We start from the raw sequence: 13,354 nt of genomic DNA on the forward strand, positions 1-13,354 counted from the left end.
ACCACTAGAGCAGACATCATACTCATGGCCGTTGACACTTGACTTTGACTTGAGCAAAGCATCAACAGTTTCGCCATGACTGATCTTAGCCCCAGGTTCTAAAAAAAACGATATCACTACATGTTAGTGATCTGGAATTAAAGTACAAGGTAACAGAAAATATAATATTTTACCCATCATTATATCGTCATGGTCTCGGATGACAGTGTTTATAAATTGAACAATGTCTCTATATGCTGCTCTAGCAATTCTATGCTGTAGCATCAATTGAGACAGATGAATACTCATCAACTCGGCCTTGGTAAAAGTATTTGTACTGATTCGGCTGCTGTCGTAAATGTGAGCTTCACCCTCACTGTCCTCAAAATTACATGCACACTTATATGAAATAGTATTATCAAGCTCCATAGACTCCATAGTATATTCTGTAATACATTATTTAGTAATTGGAAAATAAATAATACAATTACAGCTCTTTTCATTACCTGAATTGCTAACAGATTCATCTTCATTACTAGTATCATTTTCGTCATGGTACATGTCAACATCATCCAGAATAGACTGGTCAATTTCAGTCATTGTTGCTGAATCTCCTCTGTGAATTCTCTTGTGGTTTTGCAGCTTCTGGTAGTTATCAAAAAACAAGACACATTGATCACATTGATATTGCTGTGTAGATATTCTATCTCTCTGCTGGCTGGCGTTGGAAGAAGACATATTGGTTGGGTTGGTACGTATGTAATATATAAAATAAAGCTGCGAAGAGGATTTTGGTGCTATTTATTAAATGTAAAAGACATCTTTATATACTCTTTATTTTTTAACCAAAATGCTTGCGGCTCTTTTTCTTTTTCTCTCTCATAATGATGATATAGCAATGATTACAGTAATGTCAATGCTAGGTGAAACACCTGTCAGTAAATAATTCCCGTGGTTGGAAAGATTCTTCTTCATTAATAATTATGATGTAAGTTAAAATACTTCTTGGTTGACAAGGGGGTACCATTAAAAGAGCACCGGTGAAACAGACACGTACTCTTTACTTGTGAGCGATTAGATATTCTTTGGGCTTTATAAAGAGGTATATGTATATTTAGGATAATTAATGACCAAATAATTTATGTTTTTTTTTTAAATAAATTATCAATTACTCTCTAATACCAAAGGCAAAGAAAAACAGCCTTCTAATAATTAACAGTTAAAAAAAAGTAGTACTGTCTAAACACATTGGTAGAAAAGACATATTTATATTATCTGTGTTGTACTAATAATATTTTTGAGATAGTGAATATATATTTAGCTAATAGCATTATTTTCTTGTTTATGTATAAAACTTAAAGAAATAGATATAGATAATGAGGGCTATAGTCTGATACTCTTTTACTGACATCATCAAGATAAGCACTACTGATCGAAAGGGTGTTAATTGAAAGTGCCGATGTGAGTTAAAGCACACCTTTTTCAAAAATGTACGGTTTCAGTCAAAAATGCCCCTTGGTAAATAATAGTAATGACAGTTAAAATTATTTTTACCTTTGATGACAGCATCAATCAAAAGTTTTAGTCGATAATGATAATAAGTATGATATGAACTTGAGTATCATAACATTTACTTTAATGTTGATAAAAAGGGGCTAATTAACTATATGATGTTCAGATGTTATATAGCTACTGTAGAGTATATTTAAAGTTATAATTTTAACTGGTACAGGGTTTTGTCATCGAGAACTTTAACCAAATTTCATGCTATATCTGCAATATGTATAGAGTTATATTATTATATCATATACTTTAAAACGTTTAATATGTAGACGGTGCAAAGTATGAACATTTATACATATAATATTGATTTAAAGTCTAATTCATTTTATCTTTATATTTCTTACAGTTTTGTTGTGTCGACACAAAAAGACTGTATCATGTTCACATGAGCTACTGCAGACAGGTGCAGACAGGTGCATACAAGTGCATAAGCATCCCTTCTTTTATATGTTTTGTTTGTACATCTGTCTGTATCTTTTTCATATAAATAGCTATCAATTGCTTGTAATAAATCGTTGCCTTTCTCAAACTCAAATCGCTCTTATTCTACTTGTCTAAACTATCACCTTTTCTTTTCAACTCACTGCTTATAGCTAAAAAAAAACTTAAACATGTCCGATATTAACACAACTCTTCTCAACTCAATTCAAAAGATTGAGGTTGATCTTGCTGAAATCAAGCAAGCATTGCGCGAGCTTCAAAGGCAATTCAGCAATCAATTTGCGCCAGCAGTCAGTGCGGAAGATCTAACTACAATGCAACAAAGCATTATTGAGCAGAGTTGTAAGTCATATATATTCTGTGCTTAGATGTTTATTTACTTTATTAATATTGTCATACATTTTTTGTAGCTCTTGAGCGCATTGCTGAGTCTGTGAAAAGAGCCCAGCTCACAGAGTACCCTGATCAGCTCAGTAAGCGAGTAATCAATACTGGCGGCGAGTTCAAAGGAAAAAACGAAGCGCAAAAATACAATCTGTTGCTTCAGATTCTTCACGAGCAGGACTGGAAGGCGCGCTGCAAAGAAGTTCCACAAGGGCAGCCTTTGCCCCCATTAGTCCCTCTTTCAGGCCATGATTTGACAGTAAAAAGACTGCATCTCAAAACATTAGGCCGTACGGTAAAGCATGATATCATTGACAAAGACTATCCTGCGGCCTCAAAAGAATGGAAGAATATCCCAGAGAAAAACAGGGAATACTACATGATGCATTTGGAGAGGTTGGCGAAGAATGGTGGATTGCACATCCACCAATGTAAAAGAATGTGGTGTGCAAGAAGCCTTCTTCGGGAAAGCTTCAAGAGCGACAACCAGACGCATAAGAGAAGAATGGCAGAGAAGAACAAAGTAAGTTTATCAATTAACAAATCTATATATTGTAAACTTTAATTAACATCGTTTCCTTTTATTATGTTATAGACACAGCGAGACATAAGTGATTCTTCGCTTTCTTCTCCTGATATGTCAGAAACTGGTGATGTTGAGTCGCCTATAATGGCAGATGTGCTGTAAGTTACCATTGTTGCTTTTTCTCATGCGCTGTTAATACAAAACTAATATAAACTTCTTACTCTTTTATGTAGGTCTCCTCCACCCACAGCAAGTGTTGAGCCTGCTCGCAAGAGAAGCCGAAGATCGTAGTTTGGCTGCTGTGATTGGCCGAGTTTGATTTTTTTAGTCTGTCTTTAGTGCATTTTTTTTCTTATCTCGTCATTTTTCTTTTTATGTTTTTTATTCCTTTTTTCTTTCATATAAAAAATTTATTGACCTCTTTCATATGATTGCTAATGTTGTGATTACAAGAATTTGAAGCTAATGTACAGCATCTACAATTCCGCTACATTCAAATATAAAAGGAAATAGTATATAGCCTTTTTTTTGGGAAAAAAATTAATAGTAATATTTTTGTACTGATATATTATACTTGGGAGTCGTTCTATTATATGTAAGTATATTGAGTAGAATAAACACGTTAAGCTTTCTAACAAGATGCTCATTCCGGTTGTATGAATCAGATTCGAATTAGCTTCATGTTACATGACTTGAATCTTTGCTCAAGTTTTTCTTCTTCTATGATAACGACTTTCTATAGTGCTTATGTTTTATTGCTTTTCTTATATATAGATCTTAAATATTAATACATTCTTTAATATATATATATATTCTTAGAGTAAATGCTTATTTTACTGAACAAGTAAGCATATTATATAAAGGTAAGCATTATAATAATATTATATCTATTTATTTATTTTAAGTTTTTTCTCTAATATTAGTATATTTGTAGAAATTGGTAAAAAATAATAAGTGCTATCTAAGATATATTAGAATACCCAAAGTATATGAAATACAATTTGAATAGTAGTGTTTTACTGCATACGTTTTGCAGTAGCTAAACAGAACCATTTTTTATTGCGAGTGGCTGATGGAATTGTTTTTTCATTATTACTATTATTATTATCATTTTCATTTAATAAAACATGCATTGAAATAAAGATTCAACTCAATTAAACCCGATTCAATATTGTATAATAAAAAACAGACCATTCTGTTAAAGCTGCAAAGGAAAAACAAGAGGTTGTGCTAGAATTGAAAGCAATAGAACAAAAGAAAGAATGTAATAGAGGAAAGGAAGGACGCTTGATTTTTTTTTTTGAAAAATGGTAACAGTGCCTGTTTTGGCTTTTTACATAATAAATAACTGCCATTTTTTACTATGTAAAAAATGGTAACAGTGCCTGTTTTGGCCTTATACAGAGTCATAACTGCCATTTTTTATTAAGTAAAAAATGGCAGTTATGTTACCAAAGTGGTAACATGTTACCATTTTCTTCGCCATAGTGCATCTTTGTCTTTGAGCTCCTTCCACATGGCACCATTGTATATGTCACACATCATATTCACCATCTTCAGCTCGTGATTCCAAGGTCTAATTTTATCCCTGAATCCTGGACAAAGAAAAAACATTCATAAAGTATTAACGACAGACTGGTACAAGTATGAACGCTTGGCCACCAAAGCACTCAATGCTGACGTTTTCGTCAATTGGCAGTTGCAAGACGAGTGTGCACCAAGCTTTACAAAATCGCAATGAGACGGGACAGATGCACTTTCTTTATACACCTTGTGACAATCCTGACACACAACAAATTGCTTTATGCCTTTGGTCATGACTGAGAAACCTGTCATGCACTGAAGACCAGGAAGGCTCAAGGGCAGTTGAAAATCCTGCTCGTAAATTGTCAAGAGCTTGTTGATGAACTCAATCAAGACAATGGCGCCCTTGTCAACCACCTAGCGGGAAGCGAACATCACCACAAAAGTAGCAATGAATCTGTGCATTGGGTTGTGGAGCATATTGGGGGTGGCAAAAGGGTCTATTATAAAAAAAAATTAACACTTTTTTTTTTAAATTTTTTAACACCAACTGACCTTCACTAATCAATTCATTGTTGTCAAGCTCAATAACATTGTCTTCGCTTTTGTCTTCACTGATTTCATTGCTGTTGCTTCCACTGTCATCATTGTCACCATTGCTGATCGTGTCATTAGTAACGGAAACGTCTTCAGTGTCAGACATTGAAGCTCCTTCCCAAACAGATGAGTTTGTCTGAGTGTATGATTCTTCCAGGGCTCCAGATTGATGGGTTAAGATAGCTACATTTAGAATATAACACTTGGTTAATATCTAACGGTATCTGAATTAAATAAACTTTACATTCATCATCGACCTACATCATATTTCTTTGGGTAGACATGTCTATTACAACACGTTATTTCATGGATTACAATACAATTAAATAAATTCAAATATTGTACCCTTTTCACATCTTATGGCATTTAGTCTTGCCCTTTTGTTATGACGTTGAGCAGTTCTTCTGGCAACAAAACTATAGCCAAGATCGTTCTGACTACATCCAGCACAATGACACTTTTTGTTGTAGAGTTCAGGAATTGTGGACATAATGTTTATTTTTCTTTACTTTGAAGTGTTAAGAGAAAAAGGAAACAAGTACAATGTTTACTAAATTTACTATGTCTTTATAATAATAATATTAAATAATATTTTCGCCTGTTGTATCCAAGCCAATAGAAAACCGGAAAACAGTGTTTTCATCTTGAACATATAAAAAAAGCTGAGATGAAAAAATACCCCAGATTTTCTATTGTTATAATTTAACTTTGTACATGGTAATTCCCATATGTTTTTCTAATGTTTGCACTTTTTGACACAAATTTATAGTAATTTTTTTTGCTTCCTTGTTTTACTTCATTGTTTTACTTTGATGTTTTACTTCTTTGCTCACTGCTTTTGTCTTCCAACAGCTTGACAAGTTATATATTTCTTTTTTTTTCTTTGGTAAAGTATCTAACTAGAGACATGTCAATAAATATATGTTTATTTAAGTATTTATTATTTACTAATAACAAGCTTCACTTGCTCTCCAAGAGTTCTGCATTGAAAGGAATAGCTGCACAATGTATAAAGAAAGAATAACCAAGATGCTTATATTTATATCAACTCTCTACATTAAATAAGTCTATTTATAAGACTCATATTTATATTTTACATTATATTATTATTTGGCTCTCTCTTTATCTACTCTTTAATAATATAATAATCGCCTTAAACTTATAGGTGTATGAAAAATGTAGATAGTAAAAAAAAGTATTTAATAGTAATTGTAAAAATATGATAAGATATAAAAATTAAAGTGTAGAGATTAAAGCATAGAATTTGCTGAATAAATTTGAGAGAAATAAATAAGATATATATATATAACTTAAAGAAGAGCTTCTTTATATACTACATTCTTTGTGCTCTCCATATCCTTTTGCAAGGCTACATATACATTCATTGGATCTGTTGCTCTTGACAATGCACCATATAGCTGTCTATGTGAGAAAACCAGATGGTCAAGATAAACTCCAATATGAGACAATGTTTGGACTGATGCTTTATTTATTGTCATTGCAAAGGCAGCACAGACAGAAAATTAGCAGCGTGATAGTATAAAGGATAGTTCTCTTTCATTTGTTGCCATATTAAATCTGAGAAGGAAATTTTCTTTTTCATTGTGACCTTGATCCAACCTTTTTACGCCAATGATATTCCAGGTGAGGCAGACAACAAACATCTTGATGCCATTGCACAGGCCAGCTTTGGAATTAACATTGCACATGATAAGAAGAGCCATAGCAAATTTCAACTTGAGTATATATGATGAAATTTCACTGCAAGTGAGTGAGTTGAGAAACTAAAATGAATATCTGACATTGTCTGCATCTGGGTTATCAGAGACCAAAACTGTATCCAAAGAAGTATACACATGATCTTATCTAGAGAACATCTTAAGAGCAACTTTGTTAATCTAACTGATTATAAGATTTGTTGGAGCAAGAATTGCATTTTTGTTATAGTAGCATAACTGTTACTTAACAGAAGATATTTGTGGATACATATTATTGATCAATGTTCCAAAATGCTCAGAGTTGACATGTCACTGAACAGGAATATACATGCTGTGCTCATGTTCACCTTCTCAATTATCAATAGCTAAAAGCGTTTTGTCAAGTTCAGATGCAAGTGACCCACTCTGCAAAAGTCTTTAGTTTTGAGTCAAGTGAAGAACTTTTACAGATCTCCAAAGAGTAGCACAATTGAGGCATACACCCACAACATCAGAGAGTGTTGCCCATTTTATAACTGGCAAGATTTGCTGAAAGTCACAATCAAAAGCAAACATCTTTCCAGCAAATGAGATATGCTTATAAGCAGAATCAACCACGCCTATCATGTCCCAAAGACATCAATCAACTGCTTCAAAACTATATCTATTGCACATTACAGTTTTGTCTCAGAGAAAGAATTTTGATTTTTGTATGAGTTCAACATAAGGGGATCCAAGAGATTTACTGCATGAAGAGTTGTGATTGATATTTAAAGGTATGTTAAATCTGCTGTGAGCAGTTCGTCTACCTGGCAAGAGAATTGCAGCAATTCCAGAACTTGCAACAGAAAAGACAGTTTTATTTTGAGCTCTGACACAGTTAAGTAATGCTTTGAAAAGCAATGATTTTTCTGTACTACTTGAACTGTCTACAAATAAGAGTCTTGGCCGATTTATATCTGCTGGCATAATAAGGCTTTCTACAATCTGATAGTATGCTGTTCTTTGCTCTATGTTGAATATTGGAATTGTTGCATCCAGTTTGACTTGCTCTTCTTCAGAACTGCATAATCTAGACTCAACTATCTCAAGGGCTTGGAGAGTTGAAAGCGTCTTTAATTCCATTATATATGCTTATAACATAGTTGGATATTCAGAGAAATATTTTCCTGTTACTTGTGGACATGTCTGGATATGACTATGAGCTCTTTAAAAAATTGTTTGCTGCTGTTCATTACCATGTGAATCATTACTGATAAAGAAATTATGCTGAATTTAAAAAATAACAATAATCAGACATTTGATCTTTATGTTTCTCCCAGATGGCAGTAGGATTCACAGGAGAACAATTGAAAAGTATATAAGAAAACAATGTTTTTACCACTGCTGTGGAAGATGACATATGGTCAGCTTCTGTAAGACATAAGTTCTATTCATTATCATTTATTAATAGTTCAAGAGTAAGAGCAGTCTCTTGAAATGTTTTGCACTGGACATTGTTTGCAGTCTTGAGATTAGCAAGACTAGTTAGACTCCGGACTTTGAAAAGTAGTAATTGTAGACAGAATAATTCTATATTTGAAGGGGTGGGGATATATATGCGAGATACAACATCTTTAAAAGCCAAATTTACTTGTCTTTTTTATTTTGTCTTATATGCACTCCATGTATAGTGCTTGGATACTTCAGGATATTTATAAATATGCAAACTAATATTATTAAGGTAAAGGATAAAAAAAACTAATAGCACTGTTCCTTCAGAAACTGCATTACTTGCTAATTGAAGCTGTTCAGAAGGTATATTTTTTCAGAAAGTTACAATTTGCTCACTAGGAAAATAAATATTTAACCTTGTAACCATAAAAAATTGGAAATGGATGGGCAGAGCTAAAGTGCAATATATGGCTTCACATGGTCTAATATATCTGCTATTTTGGTATTCTGTTACTTCATCTATTGCTGGTAGTAATATTTGAACATCTGTAGTAACTTGCGTACTTTCATCTTTGATTTCTAGCTGAGCTCTATCAGACCCTTTTGTGATATACTTACAAAGATATTTGATAGCATGAGTAGTTGAGTAAATCTCAACGTTGATACACGCAGCATATTAATGAGAGAGATATGGGTTGTAAGGTACTACATAGTGATTCTTAGCAATAAACTTTTCATTTGAAAAAGTATGAAACTGGCCATTATTACTTATACAGTAAAGTGGATAGCTGTTTTTGCTCACTTGAGTCTCATTTATATATGTTTTTGGATAGTTCTTGCTATATTTTCTATCTTTTATACATGTTGGCATTTTTTTTATTATCTTCACATGGACTATAAATCATTGAATGTATAACTGTTTTATATAGTTGCGGATTCACATGAGAGTCAGACATCTCAGCACAAATAAAATTATCAAACTCTTGAGGTGTTTGTGGGTGCTCTCCCTCTTTAAGAATAAATAACATATGTGTATGGAGCAGACCTCTCTTTTGAAATTCAATTGTAACAATATATCATAATATTGCACCAAAGCACTTACTGTCAGTTATATGATCAATAAGTTTTTTAATTTCATGTTAAGCACTTTAACACAAAGATCTGGACAATCTTGAGCTTTCTGGCCATTGAGCTCTCTAATAATTTTGGGTCACATGTGATTGCAAGTGAATATTATGAAAAGAATTGATACTCCATGGGTTCTAATCAAAGATAGCTTATCTTGTAACAGTTATTTTATATAACATGGATTGCCAGTGAAAGAAGAGAGAAGGATTATAGATTCTCTAATTTATTGAGAATCTTCTGTATTATACAAAAAAGTCTTTATAAAGCTCTGCCTGAAGGTTATGTTGGTGAAATATGAGATATAAAAGACAACTTATTTTAATTCGCACATAATTGTCTACTAAGTACTACTGAAACAGCCTTTCATAATAATGTAAATTAGTATCATTGCAAGCCATTATCAGATAACAACTATGATCAAGAAGTGAGACGTTAACTGATTGACAATAAATTATGCAAAGTCATAGATTGGGAGATAAACATTTAAGATCCATATTCCATTCATTATCACCAAATGAAAGCATAGAAACATAGTGAAAAGTAATGTATGTTGTGTTCATTAAGCTAATGGAGCAATATCCTGTAATGCAGTTATTTATAATAATATTGTGTAATAATGCAACTCTATCAACACTTTCTTTAATTATCATTGCAGCAACTTCTGGAGAGCTTTGTATATTATAATGGCGCTCTATTTCTCTTGCTTCTCTAAAAATTACGTGAAGTGTTCCAATAGGCTGATCACAGAATTGCTCAGCTACAGACTTAAGAGTGTGTATAAAAGCATTGCACAAATTGATTGCATTTTGAGTAGTTTTGATTGTTGAAGGATCAAATCCAGAAAATAAGGTTGAACGTCTTGCTAGTTGTTTGTTTATATTGCAAAAATATATCTGTGAAAATTCTGCAGTAGTAGGATCTTGGGAACGAAGTGAGCCAACATTATGATATATTATACCATTTACACGGAAGGTGAAAAAACCATTTCTTCTACTGGCTAAATTTTTGTTAATATTTGCCTTACTCAAAGCAAATGCAAAAGCATTATTAAAAGCTCTAATGTTTGTATACAAGTTTTCAGCTTGTTTTTTTTGGATTGATCATAGTTTGTTACAAAATCCAATAATGCTTGTGGTGATGCAATAGGTAAAGAAACAGTATTTTTTTTATTAAAACAACAGAATCCAAACCTTGGCTTTGTTGAGCTACTTGCTTGTAGATGCTCATCAATTCATATACAGGTATTACAATAAAAACATGTATATTTCATTAGTAGAAAAACATGTCTACCATATTGGTCTCCTTCACTTAAACAAATGTTTGGCCAAATAATACTTTCAGAGATAAATGAGACTATGTAAGCAATTCTATACTGTAAAGTAGTAGAGGCATTTTCGTTCATTCCACTAACTCTCTCTGGATTAAAGGGGCAATTATGGTGAATTATTTTAAAATTTGTATTTGAGTCACAGCTTGAGCAAGTGCGTATGTCAATTACTATCTGTTCAGATACACTCTTAACAACATGGAAAGAAGTCTCCTCTTCTATTCTATCTTTGTTATTTATGCTTATATTCTCACTGATGTTGATTGTATTATTAGTGCAACTGTAATGAGTTGATTGTCTGTATTCTGTTAATCCACAACTTGGGCAAGAATAGTTTTGAGCTTATATATATATAACTGAACTATTGAATGAACAATCTCAATGCATTGTTCCTATGTATATATTGGACTCACATCTGCAAGAACGTGAGTACTGAGTAGTTTGAGACATTTTGAGTAATGATAGTATTGACCTTGTTTAAATGACTTACAAATAAATTTGAATATTACTAAGATTATTTTATATTTTTGAATTTTATTTTTGTAAGAAATAAAAGGTTAATTAACAAAACATGTGATAAGTTAGAAAGACATATATTGTGTGACAAAATTTCATCCTGTTTTAATAATATGCTAAGTAGATATAAGTATTTCTGATATAAACTTAGATTTAAAGTATAAAATTTATAGAGTTTATTTAACTTTCTAGTTGATATTTTTTAATCAAGTAAATATTTCTTTTATTTGATAATCATGATAGTTTTATGAATTAGTATTTAGCCTTTTATTTTCAAAATATTTCTAAAGAGCCAAAATGAGATAAAAGTTGGTGTAGACATACTAAAAGTTCAAAAAAAGTGCAAAAAAAGGGTAAAACAACTTCATCCAGAACTTAGTCAATCAGACTAATTTATGACTGTCCACACTGTTTTTTTCAAAAAAAAGTTCAGAATTAGTTCAAAATACATATTAGATAAAATTGTGCATAATCCCATTTCTGTCATTAAGTGAGAACCTTTTATTGCGAATTTTTCTAGACCTCTCATCATATGGGATATCTTCTCTATAAAAATATTCTTCTCTTCTCAATCTTAGTGGCAATAGAAGAAAACTAGCTAATTAGAGTCGATTAAAAATTTTGCCCTTTTTTTGCCCTTTTTTTGCTCTTTTTTGAACTTTTAGTCTGTCCACACCAAGTATTCCAATTTGATACACTCTAAATGATATTAAAAAAACCAACTATTTCACTCCAAAGTAGACAGCATGTTTCAAATACTTGTATATTTTTTTATAGTAACAAATCTTACTAAATTCTTTTGTAATCTTATATAAAATAGCTAAAGTAAAGAAATTATATTAATAATAATATCCATAACTCATTGTACAATTATCTTTTCTATGGCAGCTAGCAACAAGTTTCAATAAAAAACTATATTTGTAAAGGTCAAAATTTTATTATATCAGCAAGTGGTATAAATGAGTCTCATTTCAAAATCATTGATGAAAATTATTATAAAACACACGCAAAACAAACATAAAAAGTTAAATCTGAAGCCACATGAAACATCACTGAAACATTTTACAATTTTAATAGATTTTAAAATTAAAATACGTTTGCACATATGCCCGCACAGACAAATGCAATTTGTATTTCATGTTTTTTACTTTTGTAATGTGCCATGTTGACGCAAACACATACCTAAAAATGTTGCAAATAGAATAGTGATTTTTCTTTTTAGTGTTGTGTCCAGATAGACTAGCATATCAGATGAACGGATCTATTTTCTTTTTAATGCAATCTCATTTAAGTTTACTTCAAAATTTTATTCTTAGTAAAATTTATGGCTCTTCCCACTACCTAACAGGTGATGACCCTGCAAGGGTCATCACACTATGGAGACAACAACTTTCCTCCTCTATCATCTAATATACATCAATTAACTCAATCAAACTTTTGCAAAGATGCTTTACTTACTACCACTCCCATTACCTTTACCTCCCAGGTTGATACTGAAAAACAGCATTCCCTCATATGTATGGAATATGTACTTGGTTTAGATAACGCATATGTAATTTCTATGGAATGTCATTTTGGGAATTTTCCGTACTATGTTTTCTATGACCTGCTCCAAGTTAATAACTCATTTGTGGCCTTCTTCTGGATCACAATTCATGCCACTTTCTCTGAGAACAAAGCTTTTGCTCAAGTTACGTTTTTGTGCAACAACACACATATCATAAAACTCTACCTTAAAACTGACACTCATTGCAATCATGCATATGTCAAACTCATTGTCATTCAAGACTCCATTATTCTTACCCACTGTGCTATTTCATCTTTTGTTATGATGAGAAAATTCAACATCACTAGTTACCATTGCCTCTTCTGCCTCTATGTTATTGAAATTATCTGTTCTTCTCTTCTTTCTTTTGGCATCATCAAGGAGATCATTATTTACCTAGAGAACAATTTCTTTACTGGATCTGACCATGTACACCTGAAATGCCCACCTAACCAGAATTGTGTTTAATATTCTCTGATTTATAACATTCCTTGCAAAGATTATAGTCATGTTTTTGGCACTTAGGCCAAGATGAGTCAATATTGCAGATACTGTAAGGCCATATGCTATGTTCTGGCTAACTGTCTTACACATCTAATCAAATCTTGCACTAGTCATGCCTGTCAAGCCACTAACCACCTTTAGGCTCTTTTCACATATCAAAAACGCCTATTCCAACAGTAACGCTAGTA

At 32.1% G+C, this 13,354-nt stretch overlaps 5 protein-coding genes across 5 annotated transcripts; 1 reads left to right on the plus strand and 4 right to left on the minus strand.

The window, feature by feature from the left end:
* Positions 1-2,153: 2,153 nt before the first annotated feature.
* PHYBLDRAFT_167180 (hypothetical protein) lies at positions 2,154-4,207 on the plus strand (the record flags this gene model as incomplete). Its single annotated transcript, XM_018435582.1, has 7 exons — positions 2,154-2,325; positions 2,394-2,890; positions 2,963-3,051; positions 3,127-3,180; positions 3,713-3,756; positions 3,828-3,833; positions 4,083-4,207. The coding sequence occupies 7 exons, from the start codon at positions 2,154-2,156 to the stop codon at positions 4,205-4,207; spliced, it is 987 nt and encodes a 328-aa protein (XP_018292878.1).
* Positions 4,208-4,360: 153 nt separating this feature from the next.
* On the minus strand, positions 4,361-5,504 carry PHYBLDRAFT_144199 (hypothetical protein; the record flags this gene model as incomplete). Its single annotated transcript, XM_018431167.1, has 4 exons — positions 4,361-4,488; positions 4,546-4,834; positions 4,965-5,197; positions 5,360-5,504. 4 exons carry the CDS (start codon positions 5,502-5,504, stop codon positions 4,361-4,363), a joined length of 795 nt encoding a protein of 264 aa, XP_018292879.1.
* Positions 5,505-7,152: 1,648 nt separating this feature from the next.
* On the minus strand, positions 7,153-7,653 carry PHYBLDRAFT_87100 (hypothetical protein; the record flags this gene model as incomplete). Its single annotated transcript, XM_018443654.1, has 2 exons — positions 7,153-7,331; positions 7,458-7,653. Coding segments are annotated over 2 exons (375 nt in total), but the record flags the coding sequence as incomplete, so codon positions are not given.
* A 2,081-nt stretch (positions 7,654-9,734) lies between these two features.
* PHYBLDRAFT_61110 (hypothetical protein) lies at positions 9,735-11,050 on the minus strand (the record flags this gene model as incomplete). Its single annotated transcript, XM_018440752.1, has 3 exons — positions 9,735-10,135; positions 10,564-10,941; positions 11,014-11,050. The coding sequence occupies 3 exons, from the start codon at positions 11,048-11,050 to the stop codon at positions 9,735-9,737; spliced, it is 816 nt and encodes a 271-aa protein (XP_018292881.1).
* Positions 11,051-12,740: 1,690 nt separating this feature from the next.
* On the minus strand, positions 12,741-13,256 carry PHYBLDRAFT_61109 (hypothetical protein; the record flags this gene model as incomplete). Its single annotated transcript, XM_018440751.1, has 2 exons — positions 12,741-12,922; positions 13,079-13,256. 2 exons carry the CDS (start codon positions 13,254-13,256, stop codon positions 12,741-12,743), a joined length of 360 nt encoding a protein of 119 aa, XP_018292882.1.
* Between the last annotated feature and the right edge of the window lie 98 nt (positions 13,257-13,354).

The sequence above is a fragment of the Phycomyces blakesleeanus genome, assembly GCF_001638985.1.
Source record: "Phycomyces blakesleeanus NRRL 1555(-) unplaced genomic scaffold PHYBLscaffold_8, whole genome shotgun sequence".
Taxonomy (NCBI): Eukaryota; Fungi; Mucoromycota; class Mucoromycetes; order Mucorales; family Phycomycetaceae; genus Phycomyces; species Phycomyces blakesleeanus.